The sequence below is a fragment of the Zalophus californianus genome, chromosome 5 (assembly GCF_009762305.2).
Source record: "Zalophus californianus isolate mZalCal1 chromosome 5, mZalCal1.pri.v2, whole genome shotgun sequence".
Classification (NCBI taxonomy): domain Eukaryota; kingdom Metazoa; phylum Chordata; class Mammalia; order Carnivora; family Otariidae; genus Zalophus; species Zalophus californianus.
Genome location: NC_045599.1, coordinates 79,808,203 through 79,822,194, shown reverse-complemented (window position 1 = coordinate 79,822,194; position 13,992 = coordinate 79,808,203). Strand labels below are relative to the sequence as shown.

The window sequence follows — 13,992 nt, the reverse complement described above, 5'->3', positions numbered from 1 at the left end:
CTGCCTGAATTCCCTCTTCACCTGCACAAAGAAAACCCCATCCATGTATAGTGACAGAGCAGGCTTAGGTAGCATTAGCATGAGTTTAGTCAATATCTCTGAAAATGGAAGAAAAAAAACAACTGAACTATCTATGTAGGTCCTCAATTTCCCAAACAAGACCCTACAGCTGTACACTTGAAAGAAGAAGATTCATGACACTTAATTGATATCTTAAGATTTACCTTCATATGTAAATTTGTGATAAAAACAAATGACTAAATGGATATTCATTACTTAGGAGAGTTGACATAACCTGCTAAATTTTGGACCAAGCTTTTAAAAATATCATCATGTGAATGTACTCACAATCCCATAAAAGGCAGTATCACAAAGTGGGTACCTGGGCCGACCCAGGAGTCAGATAGAAAGGAACTGAAGCCCGGCTTTGCCATTTGCTAACTCCAAGACATGCGCAAAACACCTTCTCTTGGTTTCTTCATCTGGAAAATGTGACTGGTGGTGATAGTAACAGTGCCCAATTGTGTGAGGTGATTTACATAAACATTTAGAACAGTGACGGGTCCACAGTAAACAATAAATGTTGGACAGACATTTTTACCAAAAATCCTTCCAAGAAGATAGTGGAAGGCAGGATAAAAGGTTGGAAAGAGAAAACCAGAGGGAAAAGCAGGGGAATTAGTCCTTCAGTCTTTGGTGCTCTTAAAAAAGAGAAAATTTGAGTAATAAAATTAATCTTTATGAAAATGTGAAGGCCAAGCTACTCTTCCTACACACGTGGTAGCCAAATGGGTTCAACCATAATCTCCAGAAGGCTAACTGTGATCACTGCCATGGAGCAGTCTGCTGGAAAAGGGGAGTTCAATTGCCTTAGAACGGTACTTTATGCAGCATATACACGGAAATAACAAAGTGCTTCATTGTAGTCAACTAATTATCTTTTCTTGGTTGATCGTTTCTCATGATACACTTTCTCTAAAGTCTTGAAATGGCTCAGCAATGTACTGTCTTAACTGCCTTTAATATCACTCTCCTTAGGAATGTGAAGGTAGCTTCAAGGAGGAAGTAGGAAAACGGGAAGCAGGTAGGATCACAGATTGTTACTGCCTTCTTTCCATAAACTAGATTGTGAAACTGTTTTAATTTGTTTTAAAATGCACAAGACTTCCTTTCTGCTACTTATCACAGTCATGCATTAAAAGAATAAATATGGTTTGCTCACAAAAATCAAGTTCAAAGAGAACCTTGGTATTCTTTTACTGTTTAACAAAAAGTGACACATGCTAGATTTGTTTTCATTTACTCCCTGAAGGAAAAATATTACTTACTTTCCATCCCAGACATGGTCACCTCTGTGGAAAATCACCAGGTTATTCTTCAGGTCCAGAGCCACCCCAGAAACCTGGCCTGGTAGCAAGTATACTCCAGGCCACTCCAGTGCTTCTTCGATATGGAAATCTAAAAAGATAAATCCATACATGTGCTATAAGAAGGAAAACCAGTACAGCGTCATGAAGACTCACTGTGGTTGTGAGAAACTCATGCAGTACTGTCACTAGATGCAAGGGAAACAAAATCAAGCCATGCTCTATATCAATATACCACATGCACATGCCAGCCAGCTTCCCGAGCTACAAGATAAAGAAGTGCCTGTGAACTGGTTTGGGGACCGTATGCCCACTTTCCCTGTCGATAACATGCCTGTAAAAACAGCTTACCATTAGGTCATGAAAGAGCAAATCTGAGCCTGCTTTCTTCTGGATAAGACTCTTCTTTAAAATTCGTATTTTGGGGAAATATGGCAACATGGACGGCATCATTTTAATTCAAAGCTTTTACATGTGAATAAATAGCAAGCATGGACAAGAAGCCTGTGTGTCTGTGTGTGCGCGCGCATGCGCGCGCACGTGTGCGCACGAGTGATCTAACTCCTATGTAAATTCTGGATGTTCAATATACATGAGACCCTATAATAAACCATGACTGATTACCTCTTGTACAAGGAACCTATCTGAGATACCGATCTCATTCCTCTGAACGTGAGTGTTCCTGTAACAATGGGTACGGAGAGACACACTTTCATTGCTTGTATTGCATGGTTTCCTACCATCAGAGAAGGGAAACCTAACGGAAACTTTGTGACTGGACAATTTGCAAGGTATTTTCATTTCTCATCAGAATACATTTATACTTAGAGAACACCTGGGTTATTTGTGTTAATTCCTTTTATAAATGTGCTCATGAATAAAGAGGCATGGTGTATGGATTCGCTCTACCAACTGTGCATGTAAAGTTATGAAGATACTGTGAGATCTACTGTAGCAAGTGTCAATATTTCTTTCTCTCTCGAATGCTTCAGTAAAGATGCTGAGAAGTAGAAAAGTAGCAATTCGAGTCTCCTCATTTCTCCTTCCCATCTTCTGGAGGACGTGGCCACATGCAGTGGAATCCTTAGAGACAGGAGCTACAGACTGGAGGAAGAACGGGAGGCACAGGACCTGGATAATGAGTCTCTGCAAGCCTGAGACGATGCTGGGGTGAGGAAACACACTCGACGTAGCTTCCCCAACTGTACTTAAGGAAACAGTACCACCTCACTCAAAGTCTCTTTACCCTTGCACATTTAATTTTTCTTTCGTAAAAATTAATGAGACAGCACAAGGGAATGCCTAGATCAGTTCTGCCTACAACTTTGGCTGAAGCATCGTCAACGAGTATTCCCTAAGTGTATTGTCTATGTAAGTCATTATGCTAGATTCCGGAAGCACAAAGAAGTAAAATATGGTTTTTGGCCTTGAAGAACGTGTAGAATGAAATGAGAGAGAATGGAAACCAAATACTTATGACATGATGCAGTGCCAGAACACAGGGAAGGGTCCGTAATCCTTCCTGGGGCTTGGCTGGGAGAGGGCAGGGTGAAGGTCACACCTGGGAGGTTTCCCAGGGAAATAAACACTTGTGTTTGCACTTAAAGGTAAGTGGGGGTTCGCTGAGTGCAGAAGACGGCAGAGAATATTTCCGTCAGAAAGTTCAAAAGTGAGGATGTTTACAAGCGCAGAATGTGCTTCAAGATCTTTAGGTAATCCGGAAAGATGCCTGTGTATGTCTAGGAGGCCTTAGGGCAGCGGCAGGCAGGATTCACAGACCTGGAGAGCTAGTTTAGACTGGACAATGTGCCTTATACCACACGAAGGGTTATGGATTTAACAATGAATGAATGTGAGTCTGAGCTGCGGTGTCTTGATCTCTACGATGATTCATTCTGAGGCCTGCTGCAAGTACATTATTAGTAGCAGTAAAGCACAGAGTTTGGGAATAATTTACTTTTGAAATACATTAGAGCATACGAGAATGTCATTGTCACTCACGTGCTCTGATACGCCTTCTTGAGTTGAAGAGAAAGGGACAGAGTTGCAGCTGGTACGCTGACATTTGCAAACAGTTCTGGGCACAGCAGTGGATGTGAATGGGGCTGCTCAGATGAATAACATTCATCATCTATTACACTTGACATAATAGGAAAGAAGGACGCAAATTGCTGCTCCAGGCAACTGGGAGCCCCTGAAGGTTTTCAAGCATGGGGCGACATGATTAAAACTGTGTTTTTGAACGTGAACTCTGGAAATAGTGGTATAAGCCTGACAATTAGATATGTCTAGACAGATCAACAGATGGATAAATCATTCCCCAAAGAGAATGTTTTAAATTATTTTAAAGCTGCTTGAATTTCAGGTTATATGTCATTCATTCTCATCTCAGTTACAGCTTGTCCATTTGGTGGTCATCATTCTGTGCTCATTCACCGGCTCCTGAAGAGTCTGGATGGGCTTCCAGGGAACCTTGAACATCATGACAATGGATATATTGAATTGCTTTCAACAGATTCTCAGAGCCCAGAAGCACTGCAACCAGATGGAATTTCTTGAGGGCAGGGATCATGTCGTATTTACTATTTTCACCAAGTCTCACGCAGGGCCTGGCCCACTGTAACGGCCTAAGAAATACACTAGATGGAACTCTGTGATCCAGGCTCTACTTGTCTACATTGCCAACCAGCATTTAAACACGCTTATCATCTTGTAATTCCCTTGTACTATCTCTTTTTACCCCAGCACTGTGCTGAAGACACTGTTAAGAGACTCAATAAAAATGATAATTGGTTAATTATTTTCATTCAAGAAAAGAAATAAATATCATGTTTCCTGGAACATTTCTATTCAGGGGTTCACCGACAGGCACCGGAAGCTAGGTGCTTGTGAAGGTCCAGAGATACTAGTTCTGATAAGAAATACATGCAGTGACCAAAATAACTATACTGTCTGGGGACAAATGTGAATTTCATAAAATATTGGAAATACTGGGTAATAAACTTTAATCTGGCTATGAATGATCCCAATTATCACTGACCTTAGATTGGCAGGCACTCAAAAGTCTGCAAAAAGCAATGACTGAGAGGTTGTTAACAGCCTATTTTGTTACATATGAGAGTCCCTTTAGGTTGGAAATTTTCAAGAAGGAAAAGCAATGTAAATATCTGGAAGGTACTTATTAAAATGTATACTTTTGGTGAATTTCCAGAACAGTAAAGGTAATACGTAAGGAAATAAGAAGGTTAATTAACGCTGCGAGCAACCTGGTTCTTTTAGTACTAAGTCAATGCAAAGGAGAACTACTTTGTGTGTGGCAAAACTTTTGGAGAGATTGTATTTTGTTAATATATTATTTATATAATATTATATATTATTTTAAATTTCATTTTCAAATACCATAGCACATTTAATTAAGACTGCCTACCCAAGACCTCAAAAATTCTCAGGATCTAGGTCCCTGTGTTCACTGGAAATTCTGAAATAGTTAAAGGAAAACTGAGTTCATGTTCTCTTCTGTGAACGTTAGTTTGGTTGACTGATGTTTTGCTTCCAGTGTCACCATCCTTTTCATCATTAGGTGGTTAAAGGCTGTGACCTTTAAGATGAAATGATCAAGAATCCAGGCAATCATTTAGGACCGGTGGTATGTGTATATGGAATTCATACTGAGGTTCTTCCAATCCCCGCCCATCGTTACAGGAGAATCACAGAATGCTAGTGCAGTATTGGCTCATCCCAGGTCATTTTCTCATTTCACAGGAGAGGAACTATAGGCTTGGGCCAGACTTCAGTCATCAATATCAAGGATGATTATTTCCTAAACCCCAATTAAGAAATATTTCAAATCCTTATTCAAAAAATTATATGATAAAATATATTTGCGTTCTAACTTAAACTTAATATTTTCAATCATGGAGAAGTTAAAAATTAGAGTTCAGATTTAAGTGATTCAGTAGATGACTAATGTTGTAGCCTTACAGTGTTAATTTGAAAATTAACACAAATTTCTTACACATGACCTTGGGCAAACTATTCCCAAATCTAAGTGTCAGTTGCCTTAAATTCAGATGTCAGATAATGGGATTATTTCAGAAGAATTCTTACATGCATTATAAAGGTAGATGTGCAGCCATATTCTGGCTGTATATTCAGGAAAAAAGTTACTACTTTCAGAAAAAAATTAAACATTACTATTAAAATTGTATCAGTAAATCACTAAGAATTAATGAATTATACCTCTCCGAGAGAGATTAATGTTAGTGATCAATGCTGCTTTCATATGAAATTATTAATAAGCATTTAAAAGGGCATTCATTCATCTGTGTTACAGAAGAACTAACAGAATTAAAGTTGAGAAAAAATATAATTTCAAACCCAGAGCTGTGATTTCACTTCAGTGGAACGGGGCTCTTCACACTTAATTTTAAGTAAAAGACCCTGATGAAATCACTAGACAGCTTCAACAAGAACAGAAGGCAGTGGTGGCTTTTTCTATACTTGCAAATTCTCATCTAGTGAGGAAAAGATGCCTTATTTTGGTCAGGGATTATTATTCATCAGAAGTGCCAGCAGTAACTATAATTAACTGAAACTACAGGAGAAATATTTATCCCCAAGTCAGAAAGAAAATAAGACTTAAATTATAATGTTTCATTTAATGGGGATGAAGTGAGGAAGAGAATTAAGACATAACTAGGGCTCAAAAGCACTAGCAGAATTTCTTTTCTTTTTAAAATTTAATTGCAAATGAGATCTTAAACTTGGTCAAACGTTTGGATACTGACTGAGAAAGTACGATCAAAAGTAATCTACACCTAGGGGCGCCTGGGTGGCTCAGGCGGTTAAGCATTTGCCTTCAGCTCAGGTCATGATCCAGCCCTCCACAAGCCCCTCCACAAGCCCCTCCACAAGTCCCCTGTTCCCTGCTTGGGCTCAGTGGGGAGTCTGCTTCTCCCTCTGCCCCTCCCCCTGCTCATGCTTGCTCTCAAATAAAATAAATAAAATCTTAAAAAAGAAAAAGTAATCTACACCTAGTGTTAATTACAATTGTAGATGAGATGAAATGATGGGATGATTGGACAAAAACCAGCCATCATAATGATGTAACGTATGGTGATTAACATAACAATAAAAAAACCAGCCATCATGCTTCCCTCTGGCCTTCCTTCTTACTATTATGTATGTATGTATGTATGTATGTGTCTGTCTATTTTGTGTTATTGTGAGAGGCAAAATAACAGTGATTAAAAACCAAGACTTGGAGCAAGTCTGACTGGCTTTGAATTGTGGTTCCTTGAACTATGGCACTTGAGGCATGTGACTTAATCTTTTTATGCCTCAGTTTCTTCCTCTCTAAATGGGTTTATAAATAGGGTTGTTATGGGGATTAAATAAGTTAATGCCTCTAAAACACCTCGCCTGGCTCACAGGGAGGGCTATGTATGTGTTTTTATTATTTTATTATTCCCTCCAGAGAGAAAATTCAGCCAATTGAATGCTTTCTTTTACCCTGGGAATCCTGTAAGATGTGAAGAACTTAGCGGTAAGTGTGTGACTGAAATATGTTAGAAGTTTGGACTCTGAGTGAGTTAAAAGTTGTCCATAGAAATTAAGTAAAATCCAAATATTCATAAGAATATTTAAAAAGTCTGTGAGTTCTTTTAACTGATAAGAAGCATCACACAAATGCAGATATTATTTTTTGATGTCCAGAGGTATGCAGTATATGCTGAATCAGGCTAGCAAATAGTAGTCCAATCAAGTCTGCCACCGAGAATAGCAATCTGTAGTTTTAAATTTATTTTTCAATGAGTTTGGTTTCCAGAAGGCAACTAGAATAAAGACTAAGATTTTATACCTATCCTACTAATATTGTTTCATATAGGTATCAGACTAATGGTAGAAACCAAATGTTGTTAAGTGTAAAATGGAGTGTATTTGCTTCTCAGTTTACCTAGTTGAATATTTTCACAACTGTACATCATATATCACAGGCAAACATCAAGACAGATCGATATAAGTGATCAGAGATTTCAAGAGCCACAACTCCCATTACAGTAGAACACTGCCAAGTCATTTTCTGAATTTATCAAGTTGGAGTGCCAAATTTTACAGCTTTCCTACACATTCCAAGAAAATTCTCTCATGGATGCTGCTTAAGTTGAAGTAATTGATATTTAGTTCTATTCCTTTGGTGTTTAAAATTTTGAAATCTTGGGGCACCTGGGTGGCTCAGTTGGTTAAGCGGCTGCCTTCGGTTCAGGTCAGGGTCCCAGGGTCCTGGGATCAAGCCCCACATCGGGCTCCCTGCTCGGCGGGAAGCCTGCTTCTCCCTCTCCCACTCCCCCTGCTTGTGTTCCTTATCTAGCTGTCTCTCTGTGTCAGTTAAATAAATAAATAAAATCTTTGTTAAAAAAAATAATAAAATAAAATTTCGAAATCATAATCCAACATGACATGAGTGGTGACAATTATAATCGTAATTATTGTTAATGCATTACAACATTTATTAAGTAGTTTCTGTGTTCCAGAACCTGTTCAAAGCACTTTCCATGTATTTTCTGATACAAAGAAATGTTATCTAACCCTCACTTCAACCCTATGAGGAATGTACTGTTATAATCCTCATTTTTATCAATGAGAAAACTAAAGCCCAGAGAATTTCTTTTTTAAACTTTCCCAGAGATCACATAATTATTGGTGTAGTTAGCATTCATTCAAAGCCAGGAAATCAGGCTCCAGAGCCTGAAGTGTTCCACATCATATCACCTCTGTGGAATGGTTTTCAAATTTTATTTTGGCCAAATGCAGAATCATTCTGGGGCAAGCTGTATTGTGTGCATGCAGTGCACACACATGTGTGTGTTGTGTGCATGCATGTGTGTGTGTGGTGTGGAGTCTGCAACCACTGCTTCCCATTTGAGGCACACCCTTTCCAGCAATAGCTGGAAATCTCCAGGCTAGTCTAGTTGCACCTGTCCAGGAAATTCCATGACTATTGGGAGAAGAGTCTTCAGAACAGGCCCACCAAAGGTCACAAAGATAAGACCTTATAAACGGTGCTATTTGTGGATGTTTGCACTCTTAAAGACACACTAAATACACAGTACTTAGCCATCTTGTTCTTGGGAATGGTAAAGACTTTACAGCAAAGTTGGAAGATTCGGTTGTGCTCATCAAAGAGCTTGTGTCCACTAATACTCAACCCATTATGAGGTGGGAACTCAATGTTAAAGGCAGTCACCAGGGTGTGGGACCATGTGGAATTCAGACCAATCTCAAAGTCTACAAAATGGTGCTGCTTTTGAAACCCTTAGGTAGTCCTGGGCCTACCACACATGGTCACATCCAGATTTTTGAGCTGATCAGTATTTCACTTTGACCACTCAAATCAGTTGTATGGAATCCATTACTGTATTACAGTTCCAGAATATGGTCCAGTCAGTGGAATCTAAAGTGCTGCAGCATAAAATGCACCTGTATTGGGTTGCGCTAGTGCCAAGAACTATGGACATCGGAACAGGGTTCGGAGTAGAAGTCTCCAGCTTCTAAGCAGTGATGGTCCAGAGCTCCCGGGAGGTATATCTTAACTGGGCAAACCTATTAGCCCAGTATTTTGAGCACAACTGCAATGAAGTGTAAAGAACTTTCGTGCACATTCTACTTTTAAGTTCAGTCATAAAGTCCAAGTTTTAAACTCAGACTCTGTGACCTCATCGAAATTGGGTTAACATCTCTAGTGTCTCCATTTGAAAATTAAAATAAGTGTCAAAGATATCTGAAATGAGTATGAGTTATCATATTGAGCAACAATGATAGCCTTACATTTTTGTTTTTGTAATAATTCCATATGAGAAACCACCTTCTTCTTTGAAGCTAATATAATTCCTTACGGAACACTGGCCATTTTAGGGAGACAGTTAATTCTTCCAGACCATTAGGATCCCATTCTCAGTTTTGTCTAAAGTAAAGAAAGGGTATGAGAAAACCAAGGGAAAGTTATCCATCAAATTTATTCCCCTTACTCATGCCCTGGGAAATATACATGAATTAGACTACTAATATATTTTATTAGGGTATTATATGCTAATAACTTCCTACTTTCTTCTTTGCAAATGGAAGCTTCCTGAGGATAGGTCTTTTTCCAGCTTATACAAAGGAATGAAACATTCTCAATTAAGGTTTGCTATTACGTTGTGTTATGGTAAACAGTGAAAGAAAATTGAAAAGAAAAAGGCCTTCAGAAATAGCTTACCTAAAAACAAGTTTTGCTATTTTGAATTTAATGTTTACAAAAGTTTTTGAATCAGAGTAGTGAAGTAACACTAAAATAAATCATTTCAGAAAGGAAATACATGCACATTTCCTTTCTATAATTAGGATTTGTGCTGTATGTTTCTGTGACTCATTGTTTTATTTAATTCAGTGACATTTACCCACATATTTAAAATGAAAGGAAATTTCCTGACCCAGATCCTGCAGAAACATTTTCTCCCTGGGCACTGCCATTTTGACCACCCTGTGAGGTATGAGATCTAGCAAGTAAATGTATTGGGGGTATTTTAAATATTTCTTTCTTAGAAAAGCTAAATAGGTTTTAGGAATACAGTGCCTTAAGTCAAACTATGATTTTTAGATGGACACTTATGATACCTATAAATAACTGCCATATTATTTCAAATTCAGGAGTGCCAGAGAAAAGTCATGGAATGAAGTATGCTGCAACTCTAACACTTCACACTTGAACAGAATTGTATTCTCACCAAAAAGGCCCTTCTGCCTTTTATATTTTCGGGTTGTATGAGTTACCATGTACTGTCCTTCATATAGAGGTTCAGAAAGACACTCAAGTCTCTCTGTGGAATGGATAGGGGCATGATAAACTGCAGATTTTCTAGGCACCACACTCAGAAATGTCAATTCGGTTGTTCTCTGATAGGATTCAGGAGTCTAGATTTTTCATAAGCACCGTACGTGATTCTGATGCAATGCAATTTGGGTACCCCCTCTTGAGAAATAGTTTCATTAGATAAATTTAGAAGGAGTCAGAGCAGGGCTGATCCTATTTAAATATCAAGACACAAAAATCTGGGTCCCAGTTAATATCCCATTGAAACTATTCGATCAGTCCCAACAGACAGTGCTTGAAACTTCTGTGTGAGCAAAAGGCACCTCATGCTAATTTTTTTCAATTATAAATAAAAATCAGCTGGGTGTTGACTAACATGGCTTCCTGCAAAGCTGTATTTGAAAACACCAAGCTGGCAGCCGGCGCCATTCCAGGCCACGCGTGGATGGCTGCCATGCACCCATGTCCGTTACTTTTTCAGAGATTATCTCCACATGCTGTATTACCTGGCTTTCCACATTAGCAAGTAACATGAAACACAATCAATATGACAGAGACCACAGCACAGTGAAAGACGAAGATGAGACATCCATAGCTTGCTGGCACAGAAACCTGAAGGGAATAAGGTATTGTCCTCTAAATGTGGAAGACAGTCCTAGTTAGAAATAAAGAAAAATCTCCAAGTTTCTAACTTGCTGGAGGTCCCCTCAGAAATAACTACTCAATTTTCCAATTAAGACAGTAATTGATAATGGAACTTAAGAAATCAAAGTCATAAAAATGGTTGTATTTTGCAAATCAATTGGAAGAGAATGTTGGAAGTATAAGATTCCTTTGCAAGGAACTTAATTACCTTAAAAGAAGGCAGCATATAAGCATTTCATACACTGAAACTTTGCATATCATGTGCTGAATTTTCCATTTCTTTCCATCGAGCAGAATAGAGAATACCGATGTGGTAAGAATTTGTTACTCTGAATTTCATGTGCCACCCTCCCCAACGTGATCTAGATATTTTTGGCCCTGGTAATTTTGGCTCATCGACTGAATGGAAACGGAATTTATGTGGTATCGGGCCAAAACAACAAACAAAAAAACTCAAACAAAGGTGATATCTGATAACCCAGATCTGAGTAATTTTTTTTTGTTTTTTTTTTTTTTCTGATAAGTTCTTTTGATGGGTAAGTTTTTTTACCCATGTATTTTTATTCCCTTCAGATTTTGCTAATGTGGATGGTAGCATTTCATAGTTTGTTCTTTCAAAGAAGCCCTAAACGCACCTCCTGTGTGTTCTGGTTCCCAGGTGCCTTCACCAGGTAGGGGCTGCTGAAATGACAAAACTCTGCTTTCTGCTGGCCTCAAAGTAGACTCTAGTCTGTGGAATTTGTGAATTCTGTCTCTGACAAGAATAGCATTGCCCCTCTCCTCATGCTCTGCACTCTCTCTGGTATCGGATCCACCAAGATCCTTCTTTTGGACTACGTTTGCAATCTCAGCTACCAGGTCTGATTCTGATTCTGATTCTGCCTTTTCTGTAGGATTATATTTATGCACATGAACAACATCTTCCCTTTCTCCTAGCAGCTTGGAAAGTAGTGAATAGAAATCACCTGTGGAAAAAAGAGAAGAGATAAGGGGCGGAGGGTTGGTAAGATTGCAAAATTTACAAGATTTTGTGCCTAAAGAATACCATCTCCTGATTCGTCATAGTAAGTGAGAGAGAAGGCTGCTCTCAGATGTTCAAGCATGAGGGGGAAAAGATAATTTTCCAGAACAATGAAAAAAGAATAATATGCTTCACATTTCATTTTATATACCACATATTTATTCTGTTATCTCCGGAGCCAGTAACACCAGATAACCTCTATTTGCATATTAGTGGAAACAAAACGATGCATATGTGATTGCATGGCATGTTTCAATAAATGGTTTTCACAGTATAGCTGGATTGATTTGGAAGTTAGAGTTCATCAGATTTCTAAAAATATTATCAACAGCTACATCAGAAAGCAGCTATCTTCAAGGAAAACCCTTTGAAGTTGTCTTTCAAAGCCTATTAGAGGATAAGATACAAGAAATTAAATGTGTATTTTTCAGCATATGCTATGAAACACAAGAAATCTAACACATATGCATCTCTTTGGAAACTGGAAAACCAAAGTTTTATTATTATTATATTGTTGGCAGTGCTACTGTAAGTAGCTCCAGTTGTTCATTTTAAACAAGAAAAGAACGAATTCCAGAAAAATAATTTTGCTAGAAAACAATACTTTAAATCACTTTCAAACAAAAGAAAAAAATTTAATAAACTAATATCATTGGAATGTTTCATCAGTAAAATATACTTCATGTCATTCTATACTAAAAAGTAAACTTGGCTATGATAACCTAATTCCATGACAATAAATTATTTATAAAGCATTATGACAGATATAAGATATGACCATGAAAAGTTCACGAAGCATTTTAATCCTCATCATTTACATCTGTGGCTTTAAATCCATTTACATCAACTATGTGAACGGAAAACATGTTTATGTGCCCAATAGAAACATATATCTGCTTTCCTAAGTCAAACCCAAAGGTAACAAACACTCATTTCTTCTTTTTCCTCACCCTATTCTAAGTGTTGCTAATGAAATTGGTTATGACTGTGGAGTCTTATTGCTTAAGTTTTAATTACATTTATAGTATGATCAGTTAATATTTATAAAATCTTTTTTTATGACCAGTAGGAAGTGAAAATGATAACTGGTTTAGCTGTGGTACATTCCACTAAAGAATATATTATTTTACAAACTGGTGCAAGGCGATATGAAGTCTCTCCAAAATGATGCTAAGAGATCCTGTCATGTTTACAAATAGTCTTGGTTTAATGATTCAAAGTAGGTTTTCAATTCTTGCCCATGAAAGCTGCTTATCCCAGGTGAAATCTTCAATCAAAAAATAATTACCAAATAATAGGGCCAATCTCAGTAAAATGAACAAAGCAAATTACAACTCAACCAAATCTGTTAGGCCACGGTGGCATTTTGCCTCACAGAAAAGAAATTAATCAATTACTGCTAAATTCTCCTGCCCTCCACACTAAACATAAATAGTTTAATGTGCTGTTGTGCGATGAAACATTTATATAGAAAATAAGACGCAAGATTATTTCAGGGACAGACAAAAATTAGCATTTTAAAACTTGAATCCATGTCAGTAGGCTAATATTGATGGAGGAACGTAGACTTGCAACTATGCAGTTACTCAGGTGTGTCCGTAAAAATCTAAAAGCCGTGATGAAATAGCAAATGCAGAGTGCTCCGGTTCCTTTGAAATTGTCATTTACAATTATCACTGGGTTAGGAAAACAAAACTTTAGCAATGTAATTAATGGGCTTGGCTACACACAGGTTGCCCTGGCCTTAAGAAAACAAAGCTTCAGAGCTGCATCTCATTTATAGAGATTACATGTGTGTGAGAGAGAGAGAGACCACTAGATGGCTATCTCCTACATCCTTAGGCACAAACCAGAGAGTTTCTTTCTCTTCTGGGGTACTGGATATATGGAATCCTAAAATGTTAAGTGTTTTTCTGAGCCATATATATCTAACCTTGAGTGCAATGGATGGATGAGAAAATAAACAGAGGAAGTTGTGTGGTCTTTACCCCAGTTTCATTTCTCAATATTCCCTTTTTTCTTCTCAGTTTATGGTACAGCCATATGGCTTCCCCTTCCCTGAATGTCAACTCCAAGATGTTTCTTCTTCCAGCGACACGCTATCCCCA

At 38.0% G+C, this 13,992-nt stretch overlaps 1 protein-coding gene across 21 annotated transcripts in view; it reads right to left on the bottom strand.

Moving 5' to 3' along the window:
* Nucleotides 1–13,992, bottom strand: part of PAM (peptidylglycine alpha-amidating monooxygenase) — a 149,576-nt gene that overhangs the window by 31,293 nt on the left and 104,291 nt on the right. For 12 of the 21 annotated variants that reach the window (XM_027605757.2, XM_027605758.2, XM_027605759.2 and 9 more), the window contains 2 exons: nt 11,499–11,828; nt 1,329–1,458 (listed from right to left, as the gene is read on the bottom strand). In XM_027605757.2, coding sequence (XP_027461558.1) covers nt 1,329–1,458; nt 11,499–11,828 — 460 coding nt within the window. The remainder of the gene's footprint in view (nt 1–1,328; nt 1,459–11,498; nt 11,829–13,992) is intronic. The other 9 variants (XM_027605779.2, XM_027605775.2, XM_027605771.2 and 6 more) reach the window with 1 other exon arrangement.